This window comes from Drosophila nasuta, chromosome X, assembly GCF_023558535.2.
Source record: "Drosophila nasuta strain 15112-1781.00 chromosome X, ASM2355853v1, whole genome shotgun sequence".
Classification (NCBI taxonomy): Eukaryota; Metazoa; Arthropoda; class Insecta; order Diptera; family Drosophilidae; genus Drosophila; species Drosophila nasuta.
Window position 1 is genome coordinate 415,862 of NC_083459.1, and position 16,899 is coordinate 432,760.

The 16,899-nt window shown below is 35.8% G+C and overlaps 1 protein-coding gene across 2 annotated transcripts; it reads left to right on the top strand.

The window, feature by feature from the left end:
* The first annotated feature begins 416 nt into the window (after positions 1-416).
* LOC132796100 (sarcoplasmic calcium-binding protein) lies at positions 417-4,442 on the top strand. Of its 2 annotated transcripts, none has more exons than XM_060807142.1 (4): positions 417-632; positions 2,890-3,099; positions 3,475-3,783; positions 3,859-4,442. In XM_060807142.1, the coding sequence occupies exons 1-4, from the start codon at positions 432-434 to the stop codon at positions 4,090-4,092; spliced, it is 954 nt and encodes a 317-aa protein (XP_060663125.1). In that variant the 5' UTR covers positions 417-431; the 3' UTR covers positions 4,093-4,442. The 2 variants fall into 2 exon arrangements, with proteins under 2 accessions (XP_060663125.1, XP_060663126.1); XM_060807143.1 differs by having other exon boundaries at positions 539-1,063.
* The last annotated feature ends 12,457 nt before the right edge of the window (positions 4,443-16,899 follow it).

A 16,899-nucleotide genomic window follows, 5' to 3' on the forward strand; every position in this document is an offset into this window, starting at 1 on the left:
AAAACAGAGAACTCACTCGCTCGACCATTCGTTACATTTCGCTGTAATTGTATGCGTGCATGTTTGTGTGCGTATGTGTGTGTGTGAATTTAGTTTGTTCGTTCATCAGACGACCTAAATACAAAAAAGTTATTCGTTTACATTATCAATAAACAGTATACAAATAAAACTACCGTAATTTTTACATGCATTTCTACTCGTTAAATTTCTCTTCATTCAATTGCATTGTCGATTTTTTTATAAAACACATTTGGCCGGCGTGCAACATCTGTTTGTAGTTGCTTTTTGCTGTTTTTCTTGCCAGCTCTATGTAAGTGGTTGTGTGTGTGTGTGTGTGTGTGTGTGTTTGTATTGTATTTTTCTGGCAACGTCGCCGCAGCCCTTCCATGCTTGAACTCCCCTCTACATAAGCACACTCACACAAAGACAACATGCATATGTATGCTGCTTCTGTTACAACGTCGCCGTCGTCGTCGTCGTCGTCGCTGTGTTTTCATTTCTTTTCGCCGCAACTGCCGCTGTCAAAACGAATTCGAACGCGCCAGCGAACGGTTGTGTTTAACGGAAAGCAATCAAAAGCAAAGAAGTTGACGAAGAAGAAGAAGTTCAGAAAGGAGAAGCAGCAGCAAAGTGTAATACGCAAAAGCAAACAAAACTGCAACAAATTTTTTTTGTTTTGTGAAAGAGTTTTCTTCACTGTGTATCTGTGGTTTGTGTGAGTGTGTTTGTTGTCTTCAAACCGGTTTTTTATACATAAATGCGCGCTGCAACTGCAACAACAATAAATACAAAAACAACAACAACAGCAGCAGCAACTAAACTACAACAACAACACTGTTTTTCGCTTGCCTGATACAACAATAAAAACAACAACAACAACAAAGAGTGTTAATATAAGAAGAACTGTAAAGAGAAAGAGATGGCATTCAACATTGTAAGCCGCGGTCTTTTGCGCACTTCGAGAGAAATCCTGGAACGCAATATGGCCGCAACGATGGGCGCCCTGCAGCACCCCCCCTCACCACTCTCAACCCAGCAGCCAACGGGCGATTACAACAATAATGTAAGCGTCTGTTTATTCGTATGCATCTCTCTCATTCTCTTTACATATGTATATGAGTGTGTTTGTGTGTTAATTTAATTACAAAGCGCTCCAAAAAAGTAGCGTTTAACAAATGCAAGTGGGAGGAGGGCATCAGTTATAGTTACAAGAAATGAGGCCACAGTCAACTGTATGTGTTCGTGTGTGCGATAGAGAGGGGGAGACTGATGTAGAGTTGGGTTTGAGAAGCACTTTGCAAGCGTGGCACGGGGTAGAAAAAAATACGAGACGAATTTTGACAATAGACAGTGAAAAATGATATATGTATGTACTTTATTATGATGATTGTAGAGATCAGCACATTAATTCATCAATTCACACAATCATTAACTAAACATACAACAATGCTGTTGAAAACGCACATCTTTCATTTCAACAACAACAACAATGAGCACTGGGCGAAAACAACTTTCAAACCATCCCCCGAAAACCCCCCACCAAAAACAATATGTGGGGCGTCTATAAACTGCGCAAATTCTGCACGCAACTTAGTTCAGCATGCGCAAAGCGCCAAAAAACAATAACAAGTAGTTACCTGTGTGAGAGGAGAGGAAACGGAAGTCACTGACAACAGCTGACAGCTGACCCTTGCACAGTTTTAGAGTAAAGAGCACGCATTTAGCTGTGACCCAAACCACCCCCACCATGTGAATTTCATTCATTCGTTCGTTCTAGCAAATGCCTGAACCTTCGCTTACTGTGCTTTGTTTTTGTTTTTTGACCTGTTGCTCGACTTCAACTTCCTTTTCCACACAATAAAAAACATACATATATCAAATGTTATTTGTGATCTGGTTTTTGTTTTGTTCAAGATTTCGTGTTTTCGAGCAAACTTGAAAAAGAGGCTCGTGATTGCTGTCATTTGCATTTAAGCCAATCTTTAAGGCCCAGCAACAAGAAACTTGTTTTTTTGTATGCTTTCAAATGATATCATCCACATCAGCATTATCATATTCATGCCATTATCAACCCAAAAATGAGTTGCCTCTGAATGTTGTTGACAACTTTTCGGGTCTTGTAATTAACAAACAAAAAAAAAGGGGGAAAGGGAAAAAAGAAACGTTGAGTGAAGTTATCTCAAAACAAACTGTCAACAGCAACCGAAAACTCATTAATAGATTCAATTCCATGTTATTGAATCTTTGAAGAAAAGCACTTAATGAGCTTTACAAATACAAATAGAAAGAGATCTGTGTGTGGTGTGTGTATGTGTGTATGCGAGAGTTGCACTCACAAGGTCAAGGAGAAGTTGTAGTTTCAACTGCTTGCAGTGCAAGTTGAGCAGCTACTGGTCTGATACTTTCCGTTGGGTTTCCGCCACGTGGTGACTCTCAAACTGTTGAGCACTCCACTCATGGCCAACATAGCGAGTGAAATCTTTTGTAGAGAAAAACCGGTCCAAAACAAGAATCCAGAACTGACCTTAGCAATAATAAAAACAACAATAACAAGAAGAGTAACAACAACACATGTGTACATCGCATGTAATTATTATTTACACACACACACACATACCTACGACGACTGAAGGGCGAGCGTGTTGTTAATGCAACAGTAAACACAAAGCACAAAACAAAACAAAAACAAACAAACAAATAGACGAAAACATCATTTTATGGACTTGATTTATATGCTAGCGAAAACAACAGCAATGGCGTTTCATTTAAAATAGAGCAAGCAAGCAGTGTGTGGGCGTATCCGCCAAGCAGTCGATATATGAACTGCTTCACAATAATTGCGCAACTGTGACTCAAAGAATTTTCTCTATGTTTTGTGTATTTTTGCAGCGCCTGGTTGTGATAAATTTGAGCTGTGCAACACATGCGCCATGGCATTTAATGTCCGGCCGCACAGCCATGATTCAAGCAGTGCGCCAATATTCAAAGAAAACAGCAGGCGCAGCCACAATGCGTCGCGAGGAAAGCGACAGCGATTCGGATTCGGATGATGAGTTCGAGCGACGTCGTCGCAATGCTAATGTTAAGCGCAGCGAGCGGGTAAGTGAACGAACTCGCGGCCCACGTGGCCACGTGGTCAAAACCAACAACAACAACAACAACAATTGAATTGTGTAAATGCTCGAAACGGGTTTTGTAATTTTTGGACTTTTGCCTCAATGTCGTTTTTTGAACTCTTCGCTTGCTGTTAGCAAGTGGCGCAAGCGCAGTAGCAAGCAGCGTATGGTTTGTGTCTGGACTATGCGGCATTCGAGTTTCGAGAAGAAGTGCATCAAGCAGTTCAAGCAGTTGCACAATTCGGAATTGAATTAAAATTTGATTTTGAAAATTAGAATAACTTTGTAGAGCAAAATAAAATATTTAAGTTAAAATTGTTATGTCGATTCTTATATTCATTTTTATCTTCCGTTTTAGGGCGACTCTGAGTTTTGGCGCCGCAAGATGCGCACCTTGCATCGCATTATGGACGTGAATCACGATGGTGTCATCTCATATGATGATTTCAATTTGCTGGCAAAACGTTTCAGCGATTTGGGCCATTTGTCGCCCGAAGTGGCCGCCGAATTCAACGATGTGATTAAGCAGACGTGGGAGGAGCAATTTGGCGAGATAACGCCATATAATCTGGTTAATGCCGAGCAATTCTTAACCGATCTGCATCATCGACTGAATGACAAGAAAATGGCCAAGCGCATTGGACGCTTTTTGCCGTATTTGTTTAAGGTAATTGATGTGGCAATTGAATGCTAAAGATGCACTTAATTAATATGCTGATTTCTGTTTTTCATGCTTTCGCAGGCCGTTGACTTTGATCACACTGGCCACTTGGATCTCGAACAATATAAGCTCTTCTTCCGCTGTCTGGGACTCACCGAAGAGGATGCTGCCGTTTCATTTGCTGTGATAGACAAGAATGGCGATGGCCAGTTGTCGCTAAAGGAGTTTGTTCATTTGGGACGTCAATTCTTTTTGACCGAGGACGATACAAAAATATCGAAAATGTTCTGGGGTCCGCTAATCACTGACCATTGACGCGTTGCAGTCACTGCTGTAGATCACAATGTTCGCGATGTAAATACCACAACAACAACTACAACAACAACAACACACACGACTAAACAGAAGAAGCCAATGCTAACAACAACAATGAGAACTTCAACGACAACTAGCGCGCAGAAGGCGTGCGGCAGTTGGCCGTATCTACAGCATGTGGCGCCGCATAAATCGGGACCATTTAAACGGCAAATGACCATTGACAGCAACAACAACTACAATACGAACGCATCGTCCAGCATCAGCAACATCAACAACATCAACAACAACAGCATCATCATCAGCAACATCATTAACAACAACAGCAACACCATCAATTTGGTCACCATTCGAAGCATGAGCATTTACGATTATTTACATCAACATTTCAACACAATTGCCAGCAGCGGAAGCGGAAGCGGAAGCAGCAACCAGAAGCGCCAACGACGCCACAATGATTACGATGACGAGATGTTGCATTTGCTGCCATCGCCGAAAGTGCGCAAGCACAACTATTCTAACTATCAGCGTCAGCAACAGGAGCAGCAGCAACAACAACAGCTGCAGCAGCAGCAACAGTTGCCACAACAGTGGCATCGCAGCAAGTGGCAGCGTGAGGAGGAGGAGCGGGAGCGCAGGCGGAAGCAGCATGGCACAAATACAACTATGGATAATTATGATATAAGATTTTTTTTCTATATTAATTCGCTAATATTATTCACAATGTCGTGTCGCCAATATGAGGGCGATGACTTTAAGCATTTCATTGTTGATCACATCAGAGAGTTCGATCGCGGACGCCGCAAGGCTCGCAAGCGACGCAAGCGCAGGATGAAGCCACCAAAAGTGGCAGCAGTAATAGAAACAACAACTCCAACTGCAACTGCAACAAGTGCTGCACAAAGCAAACTGCATTTGTAGATGGCAAATTGAAAAGTGCTTCTTGCGAACTTTGCATGATGTTTTAGCTAAGACTTATGTAACACTACACTATGATATAATTATAACAAAAACAAGAAGAAGAAACACAAAAATAAAAGAAAATATACCCAAAAATTAATAAATTTATCATTTCAAATATTGTAAATATAACTAATGCACACTGGTCGAAATGACCTCACATACATTTTTTGTAAGTCATGTATTCCAAAAATGTTCGTAGAGAGCTGTAATTTGGCACATTTGATATTAAGATCATTATAAAGATATTAACAAACTTTTAGTTTGATTTGGCTACGCCGAAGCGCAGTGTTAACTAAATGAGTAAAAGAAAGATAATTTTGGTTCTTTTTGTTGTTAATATTCGAAAACAATTATTTTAGTAAATTAAACATTCTTAACTTTCTTCTGCTTCCAGCTCAAAAGAAAATTGACTATCAGAGTCGGAGTCAAAATCATCTTGAATGTTATTTCTAAAAGTTCCAACAATTCATATGACAGAACTTTTTTCATATTTTGATTTGACTGATTTTGCTGGTATAAAGGTTAGATAAGAGGGGATCAGAAGAGTCCATGGATATATGGAAAACATCCATCATGTTATTCAGCCTTGAATTCTTGAGTCGTGCATGAGATCGTTTATAATTTTTATAAAATTTCTGATGCACTTCCTCCCAGGCAGCCGACAGGTACTACAGAAAATTCTATTATCTGAGCTCCATGTATTAAAATGTTGTGTATTGTTGATGACATGTTATACCTATGTAGATACTTGGCTTTATAGAGTTTTGCAGTCGTTGAACAAAAATCTTAAAATTTTTCAGTATTTATTGCAAACTCAAAAGATTTGGTCATCAAAATATTTTCAAGTCTTTTAACAAATTAATATCGAAATCAAAAAATCTATATTTGCAAACGCCTTCCTTGCGGTATTTCCATCCATTTGTGTTCCCGATACCGCTTTGTTTTGGCTTATTTACCAATAGCTCCATTTCTTCTCGCATTCTCTTCTGAATATGGGTAATTCTCTGACGGATGTCGCGTTGCGACCATCTTTTCAGTGGAAACAAAAAAACATAACCTGAAACAATTTTAAAAATAATTAAAGGTTATTTTATAGCTCTAGACTAGCACTTTAATTAGAACTAAGAATGGTCTTAGAATTTTTTATACCCGCTACCCATAGGATAACTTTGTGCCGACAGGAAATGTATGTAACAAGTAGAAGGAGGCTTCTCCGACCCTATAAAGTATATATATTCTCGATCAGCGTCAACAGCCGAGACGATCTAGCCATGTCCGTCTGTCCGTCTGTGTGTCTGTCCGTCCGTCCGTATGAACACCTAGATCTCAGAGACTATAAGAGATAGAGCTATATAGAGCTTTTCGACAGCATTTGTTATGTTTGCACGCAAATCAAGTTTGTTTCAAATTTTTGCCACGCCCGCTTCCGCCCCCGCAAATCAAAAAAATCGAATAACAAGCGTAATTTTAAAGCTAGAGTTACGAATTTTGGTGTATACTCGTATAATAACTATAGTATTTATGCAGATAAAAATTGTAGAAGTCTTAGTTGCTTTGGCCGACAATCTGGTACATTGTGCCGTCTATGGTATATTTCGAATGCGGTGCTATATCGATATACCAAATGTGACATTTTAAACATTTTGAAATACTCTTATATGAAGATAACCCAGATATATAGTGCTATGGAAACAAGCTGTAAGGCATCTCCACAATTTACTGACCAACACAAAAATATGACCTGAAACGCAAGCAATTAGCTAAATAAAATAAAATATATCTCCAATTAAATATTACGCCAAAAGAAATGCTCAAGAAACAAGATTTTGGTCTTAGTACTAAGAATTTCCTTCTAAAGAGTGTGTCAAGAACATTCAAGTCACGAAATCGCGAACACACATCTTGATTTCAAAATCATTTGATATAGAATACAGTTCTTATTAATAAGAGAAAAAAGGCATCATAATCACTGGGCAAAGAGCCGACTGTCACAAATTAAAGCTCACAAAAAAATTCAACAACAACAGCAGCCAACACATCAACATAACCGCGGGGCAAAAATTTGAAACAAACTTGATCTGCGTGCAAACATAACAAATGCTGTCGAAAAGCTCTATATAGCTCTATCTCTTATAGTCTCTGAGATCTAGGTGTTCATACGGACAGACGGACAGACAGACAGACGGACATGGCTAAATCGACTTGGCTGTTGACGCTGATCAAGAATATATACCTTCTACCTGCTATAATACCCATCTACCCTATGGGTATATGGGGTATAAAAACACGTACGACTTTCTCTGCGAAATCGCGATCTAAGCATAAGTCAAAATTTCAAGCAATAATGTTGAAAATGTTGTTTGTTCTATGCTGCGTACCAATTTCAACAAGTAAGAAAGCTACAGTCGAGTGTACTCGACTGTGAGATACCCGCTACCCATTTTGAATAAAAACAATATATTTTGCGGTATTATTCTCAAAATATACCAAACATACTGCAAAAATACTAAAAATATATATGTGGTATATCGATATAGTACCGCATTCAAAATATACCATAGACGGCACGATATACCACATTGTCAGCCAAAGCAACTAAGACCCCTAGTAAGTAGGCGTTTTTGCCCATACAAAAGTATTTCTTTAATAGCTTCCACAATTTTTGTCTGATCGCAACCAAATTTTCAGGGATCATAACTACTAGTTATTACTGTATATACCAAAATTCGTAACTCTAGCTTTAAAATTACGCTTGTTATTCGATTTTTTTGATTTGCAGGGGCGGAAGTGGGCGTGGCAAAAATTTGAAACAAACTTGATCTGCGTGCAAACATAACAAATGCTGTCGAAAAAAAATTATAGCTCTATCTCTTATAGTCTCTGAGATCTAGGTGTTCATACGAACAGACGGACGGACGGACAGGCGGACAGACGGACATGGCTATATCGTCTCGGCTGTTGACGCTGATCAAGAATATATATATATTTTATAGGGTCGGAGATGCCTTCTTCTACCTGTTACATACATTTCCTGTCGGCACAAAGTTATAATACCCTTCTACCCTATGGGTAGCGGGTATAAAAAACTGTGTTTTGAGTAAAACGCGTTCAAAGTTTTGATTTGCTATTACATTAAAAAAACTCAAATTGAGGGAAAATAAATTGTTTATTTTTTTTAAATTTTACAGTGGTGTTGGGCCTTAAGAAACAATTTGATATCGTAAAATTGGGTCTAAGTTGCTTTGGCTGACAATATGGTATATTTTGCACTCTATGGTATATTATGAATGTAGTACTGTATCAATGTACCAAATATAAATTTCGGTTAACTTTGATATTCTTGCTGAATATTAATTTGGTATACTGTAAGAATAATACCGCACTCTTTGCTTTTATTCAAAATGGGCAGCGGGTAACTCACAGATTTCTTACTTATTTGAATGTAGTAGTATATCGATATACTAAATATGACGATCTGTATAGTTTAGTATATTTCAGTATTTCAAGTGAGATGTGGAATGTCTTAACAAATTCTTATTGAGTGTTTCAAGCTGTTTTTCTCTATGCCCCGAAAGTCTTCTTCTTATTGCAATTGGCGCAATGTTGATTCCTCAGTGTGTGTGTGTGTGTGTATGTGTGTGGATTATTAATGTAGAGTAAGTGGCGGATGCTTATCGAGTCTCTTGGGCAAATCCCGAACTGGCGGCATTTTATTTTGTCTTTTTATTGCGAGTGGACCGAAAAATCAACAAACGCAAATTGCATGCAAATGCATGTTTTCACCTCGCCCCTTTCCCCTTTCTCTTCCTCTCTCTCTAGCGCTCTCTCACTCTCTCCCCTCTATCATTCTTCTCCCCTCGCTTTGCAGACACACAGCGACCGCAGGCAGCGACAAGATGGAAACAAGTAAGAAAGCTACAGTCGAGTGTACTCGACTGTGAGATACCCGCTACCCATTTTGAATAAAATAAATATAATTTGCGGTATTTTCTCAAAATATACCGAATATACTGCAAAATACTAAAAATATACCAAATGGTATATTTGGTATATCGACATAGTACCGCATTCAAAATATACCATAGACGGCACAATATACCAGATTGTCAGCCAAAGCAACTAAGACCCCTAGTAAGTAGGCGTTTTTGCCCATACAAAAATATTTCTTTTATAACTTCGACAATTTTTATCTGATCGCAACCAAATTTTCAGAAATCATAACTACTATAGTAGTTATTATATATACCAAAATTCGGAACTCTAGCTTTAAAATTACGCTTGTTATTCGATTTTTTTGTTTTGCGGGGCGGAAGTGGGCGTGGCAAAAATTTGAAACAAACTTGATCTGCGTGCAAACATAACAAATGTTGTCGAAAAAAAATTATAGCTCTATCTCTTATAGTCTCTGAGATCTAGGTGTTCATACGGACGGACGGACAGACACACAGACGGACAGACGGACAGACGGACATGGCTATATCGTCTCGGCTGTTGACGCTGATCAAGAATATATATACTTTATAGGGTCGGAGATGCCTCCTTCTACCTGTTACATACATTTCCTGCCGGCACAAAGTTATAATACCCTTCTACCCTATGGGTAGCGGGTATAAAAAAGCGGCTGGCCACATATCATTATGTAAGCGCTGCGAAAAAGGATTTGCGATATCAACTGAAAAGTGTTTAGTCCCACGACGCCAGAGGAAGAGCAGAGAGAGAAAGAGTGAGAGAGAGAGAGAGAGAGAGAGAGAGAGAGAGAGAGAGAGCGAACTGTCGCGCGTAAATCTCGGCTAGCTGTGCCGCAAACCCCAACCTGACGTCTGTGAATTTGACCAGAGCTCATTATGCACATTTGTTGCCTCGGGCTACGCCCATTTCTTTCTTTTTAAGCTTTTTTTTTTGCTATGCATTTGTAGCTAATAATTTTAATGTTATTCAAAATTATGTTGCAAAAAAATGTGCTGGGCATGTGGAGTGTGTGTGTGTGTGTGTGTGTGTGTGTGTGTGTGTGTGTGTGGGGCAGCAGCATGTGAAAGCATTTTTTGGGGCGTCTCGCACAAACACACACACACACACACGTCGGGCTTTATAAATTGCATTTGTATCTAAAAGGACATTAATTCTGTGTGTGCCCGGTAAGTGTGGTTCACAGCGCCATCTAGCGCCTCAAACCCCCAACCGAGGCAAGCAGTGCGCTGCTTTTAACTGAGACCCCAACCCCACCCAACAAACACTCAAACCCATTTGCACTGCTTGTGCTCATGTCTGTGTGTGTTAGTGTGTGTGTGTGTCCTTTGCGCATTTCTTACTCGCCTCAATATTTTATAATTTAATTTTTTTTGTTTTCCTGTGCATAGCAAAATGAAACAAAAAAAAAAATGGCACGCACATGATGTCCCGTTTGCTGCTTATCCCTTTCCCCGACATCTGCAGCTGGACTTGCACGATGGTGCTGATGGTGGGAGGGGGAGTTGGGGGTGTGCAGCAGTCACATATTGCTACATCTTTCATTATGTAAATGCACGCTTTACACAGCGTTTTTTTTACGCTATCTCTCTTTCGCTCCCTTCACTCCGTATTTGGTTTTTTTTTGCAGCTTTTCCTTTTCTTCTTCTTTGGCCACATCAGTGGTTTGGGATTTGCGCACGTTATATAAAAAATATCGTTCTATATATAAATATGTTAGCATCTATTACACACACACACTCACACACATGGAGAATGTCATATGCACATACATACATACATATATGTGTGGTGCAACTATTTGCAGTTTCAACGTGTTTTATCACGTTTTAAAAGCAGTTTTTAAAAATTAAAAGCACGTCCTAAGTCCACATTTGGTCAACACAGCTGCTGCCCACGAACAACTCGCACACATACATATGTACATACATTCATATGTATGCCCACATTCGTGTCTGTGGTGGGTTTTCGTCTTCTCAACTCACCACACGGTCACAAGCAGAGTTCACAAGCAAATTCAACACAGACGCCATCTTGAAATTCTGTTGCACACTCAGCGTGATCAATGCTCCATTATTGGAATGAGGTGAGAGCGGGACAACTGCTGTTGACTAAATCGAGGTGAGAAGAGAGCAGATAGCTTGAATTAAGTCACGCTTAGCTTAGTTAGTGTAGAATAGAGGTGGAGAACTATCGATAGTCTGCGCCATCGATATTTCTTGATAGTTTCCATAAACTAAAGACTATCGACTAAAAAAAAAATAATTTAATTACTTTTTAAAATAATCCATACTTATTTGAAGTATGAGAGTATGAAATTGGTTTTCCAATTATAATCTGAACATAATAAGATATGTTAGATATTTTAACAATTTAGTAAACATAGCCATAGATCTGCTTTATAGTATTTTGTGGTATATTAAATAGGTATATTTTAAAATGAATACAGCACTGATTTCATGTTGAGTTCACTCAAATATATAGCTTTCCATTTTTGTTATATTATACTTGTTGTCACATTTTTGTGTGTAATATAACAAATGTAACATTCGTTACAGCTTAGTATATTTCCAATATTGTTATATTTTATGAACAATAATAATAAAAATCGAAACCCAAATTAATATACTAAAAAATACTACAAAAAATACTCACAGTTGAGCAGCTCGCTCGCTTGTTATATTTTTGTGTGTAATATATATAATAATATAGCCTTCGGTATATCTTAGTATTCTTTCAGTATATTAATTTGGTATATTTTAAGAATAATACCGCATTGTTTTTTCTGTTATTTAAAATCGAAATCCAAACGAACACAATAATAGATTGCTATGAAAATAATTTTTGAATTTCTGTGTAAATTATATAAATTCAGTGGATCGAGAATGTTTAATATAAATTAAATCATTTTTGAATATTTGGAATCTTTTTAAAATTACAATTTCTATAAATTTGAAATTTGATTTATATCATTATTCATTATTATTGTTATTAAAGACAGAATTAAAGAATTATGTTATTATATTTGTTGTTGTCTTGTTTAAGCATTGATTCTTTATGAGAAACATTCATTGTTGCAAGAGTTGACTTTGTCGCGAATGAGTTGCAGTTGTTGTTGATGCCGCAAATGCCTTTGCGGTTGGCATAAATTGTAACGCTAATCATAGAGATGCGAGAAAAGCCGCAAGCAGCAGCAGCAGCAGCAAGAGAGGAGAGCGACAACTACAAGGACAACAACAACAACAAGGAGCAAGGATTACTTATCCAGCGCGGGCCATAAAAAGTGCGCTAATGTTAACCCGTTGCTGTCGTTTGAATTACAACATTCAGTGGCTGCCAGAGATGCCCAGACCGCAGCCTACGAGTCGTATGTGTAATACCACCCACCCACAAGTCACCTACCTCACTTTACACGGCACTCTCTCCCCTCTCTCTCTCTCTCTCTCTCTCTCGCTCTAGCCATCTTTATGTATGCAGGCGACAATGTCTCAGCCTAAAAGTAGGCAACTTAACGTTGCTCGCATGTAATTTAATTACGGCAACTGGGATTGTGCTCGCCAGTGAGGTGGGGAGTGAAAATGGAAGGCGGCAATTGCAGGTTGAGGTGCTGTTGCTGTTGCTGTTGCTATTGCTGTGACTTTCGTTTTTATTTTTCTTTCTTGGCCGCTGCGTCGCAGCAGCATCAATCTCTGGCTTAGACAAGACAATCTGCGTGAATATTCCTATACATGCACACATTATCCTTAGCACCATTTCACCATTTCACCATTTTGCCAAAGGCCAACAGTCGACAGAGTATGCTCGACCTACAGATACTGCTTATAAATAAAAAGTAAATTCCTTTTTAAATAATACCCAAAATTTAATTGCGAATATTAATTACAATACTTGGAATAATTTTGATTGCCCGGGATAAACTCGGATAAAATATACAGCAATTTAAAACTATTTTGGAGTTATGAATTTTATTTTTAAAAGTAAAGTTTGTGTTATTAATAATTATTAATTAGTATATCATTTCACTCAAGAAAGTCAATGACGATTAACCATTATTTTTAACTACTATAATAAATACAATTATTTTGTGTGTTGCTTTTTCTTTCAGTAAATATATTTCATTTCGATATCAGATTTACAAATATTATTTTTATTTTATACTTAATTATTATTATTTCTTTAATTTAAGGTATCAATAAAATAGCCACAAATTATTTCAAATCTCAATTATATCATATTATTATTATATTATGTTATTTTTAGTTAACTAAATTCATAATCATTTTAAGTTTTTATCTAATTATATTTATTTAATTAATTTGTCCTAATTTTTATATTAATAAATATATTTCATTGCTGTACCAAACTGTCAATTAACTTTGTTAGTTTCTAACTTATAATAAATATGCTTTTCATATGAATTTCAAATAAATTTGAAATGTATTGAAAAAGGAAATGTTTTAAAGTCAAACTTTCAACTTCATTTAAATTTTTCTATGTTTGCATTTTTCTTAAATCATCATTTAAAGTTAAAATAGTAATGATATTTATTATTATTTTAAATTTAATGTCGATCTTTAAATGGCATTTATTGTTATTTTGTATTCATACACAGGGAGAAAAAATCTGTATTGAAAAAATTTTGATTTAAGATTTTTTTCGATCTTAAAATGAACAATATCGAAATAAGATTTTTAGGTTGAAACAAATAAATTAAGATTAAGATTTTTATGCTTAACTTTCATTTGATGAGTAAAAACATCTCATTTTAAAATTAAAATCTTGAATTAAGTTTTCTTTATTCTAGATTGAAAAGAAGATTGCAAGTCTGTATTTAAGATCTTTTCGATCTTACAAAAAAAATAATAAAGGTGTAAGTAATTGTAAACTAATTAAAAAAAAGTAAACAACACACATAAATGTTTAAAAGAAAATGTATACAAAAAACACGAAATATATTTTATTTTTGTAGGTTTTAAACAATCAAAATTTAAGATGGTTTCATCTTGATTTATTACAATATTTTGCCTTCTTTGTTTAAGATTTTTCCATTCATGGAACAAGCTTATAATTTTGAATTTTAAGATTGGGCAATATATATTTTCGATCTTGATTTAAGAATAAAACTTCTAGGTTAAGTTTTGACATTCAAACAATTAAGAATTTATTCTTAATTTTTCTTTTTGTGTAGTTAATTATAAAAATAGCTTAACTAAATGTGAAACTTTTAATTAAATTTATTATTGTTTTGTATTTTAAGTGAATAATACATTTAAAGTTAAACTTTTTATGTTTAAATAATTAAGTAATTAAAAGTACAAGTTCAACATAAAATTAAGTTATTTTATAATTAACTAATAATACAGAAGAAAATTTAATGTGTTTTGTATTATTAGTTATACTTATAGTTTTAATTACCTAATTATAAAAAGTATCTTTAATTTAGTATTAGTGTATGAATATTTATTTTGCTTAAGATGTCAATTCATTAACTTTAGTTAAAAAAATAATGGGTTTATTAAAAACTAAAGAAGGCAAAAAAAAATAATGCCTGGATTGGAATGTGATCGCTGTTCAACGTTATCCACTTACAGGGTATAATTGTATATTAAATTAAGCCATTTGCATGCGCGTATATTTTTGGGAGAGACAGAGAGAGTGAGAGGGAGTGAGAGAGAGAGAGAGAGAGAGAGAGAGAGAGAGAGAGAGAGAGAGGAACTAGGACCTCCAGCATTGTCACTTTTCAGCCCGGTCGTGTTGTAGATTATTAAAAATTATGTCTCACAGTAGGACATGCAACGCCGGCAAACTGCCTCAACAAACCCTTTCCCCTTTCCACTCTCCTTCTCCCTCCCGCTCTGCTCCTCTTCATCATCGTCCTTAGTTTGCAGCCACATAGGCCACATTAATGTGCCTCCGTCGCTGCTTCTCGTTGGCAGCATTGCGATAAGCAGCAGCCAGTTGTAAAAGTGCTAAAAAATGTTCTATTTTCTATTTACCTCGTTGTTGTTATTGTGAGTGTTGTTGTTGTTGCTGTTGCTGTTGTTGCAAACGCAAATCCACGCAAAAATTATATTTTGACGTTTGTTAGTGGCTGAAGAGGGCAAAGGGAGGTCAAAAGTAGAGCTCCAGAGTTGCATATGTATATTGTAGGTGGGCGGTTGCACTCGTATTTTTTGGACAGCCCAGCATTTGCCTACACCGAAAAGGGCAAACAATAAAAAACAAGCGAAGAAGAACGCAACTCGAAACCCTAAATAGGCGAAATGCACTTTGGGGGCCTGGGGGTCAAACGTGTGTGCCCTACAAAAGAGTTGCTTAGCTATAGTATATCCTATTATTATTATTATTATTATCATTATCATTATCATTATCATTATCATTATCATTATCATTATCATTATCATTATCATTATCATTATCATTATCATTATCATTATCATTATCATTATCATTATCATTATCATTATCATTATCATTATCATTATCATTATCATTATCATTATCATTATCATTATCATTATCATTATCATTATCATTATCATTATCATTATCATTATCATTATCATTATCATTATCATTATCATTATCATTATCATTATCATTATCATTATCATTATCATTATCATTATCATTATCATTATCATTATCATTATCATTATCATTATCATTATCATTATCATTATCATTATCATTATCATTATCATTATCATTATCATTATCATTATCATTATCATTATCATTATCATTATCATTATCATTATCATTATCATTATCATTATCATTATCATTATCATTATCATTATCATTATCATTATCATTATCATTATCATTATCATTATCATTATCATTATCATTATCATTATCATTATCATTATCATTATCATTATCATTATCATTATCATTATCATTATCATTATCATTATCATTATCATTATCATTATCATTATCATTATCATTATCATTATCATTATCATTATCATTATCATTATCATTATCATTATCATTATCATTATCATTATCATTATCATTATCATTATCATTATCATTATCATTATCATTATCATTATCATTATCATTATCATTATCATTATCATTATCATTATCATTATCATTATCATTATCATTATCATTATCATTATCATTATCATTATCATTATCATTATCATTATCATTATATATATTATATATATATATATATATATATATATATATATATATATATATATATATATATATATTATTATATATTATTATTATTATATTATTATTATTATTATTATTATTATTATTATTATTATTATTATTATTATTATTATTATTATTATTATTATTATTATTATTATTATAAGAGAGAGAATCATTGACGCCATGTTCACTTGCTTTGCACTTGGAAGTTGGTAACCCTGTTGGCAACCCTGGACCATGTCGTTGTCGCTCTTCCGGTGCACATGTGACTTGACTTGGCTACCGCATCTCGTTCCCCGTTCGGCGTTCCACGCACCCCGCATCACCCCGCTGCAAACGCGTTGTACCTTGGGGATGCCGCGCCTGAGATTTGTTCAACGAAATTTATATTCTAAATGTTGTGTCAGCTCTGTTGTTGCTTTTGCTGTTGCTTTGAGACGTGCCATAAGCTTCGCTGCTTAGTTTTTAAAACTGATTTAAATGTTGCCATTACCCAATGTTGTTGCATTGTAGTTGTTGCGCCTTTTGCGGCCTTCTGCGATTTGGGCAGCTGTTCCGTGTTCTGTGTTATGTACACATTCTGTGTTCTCTGTTCCGTGTTCTGTGGCTCAACAGCGACCCTTAATACATTTAAATTGCTCGCTGCAATTGTGGTGTCGAAATCCTTTGTTCATTCAACGCTAGCGCTTTGGT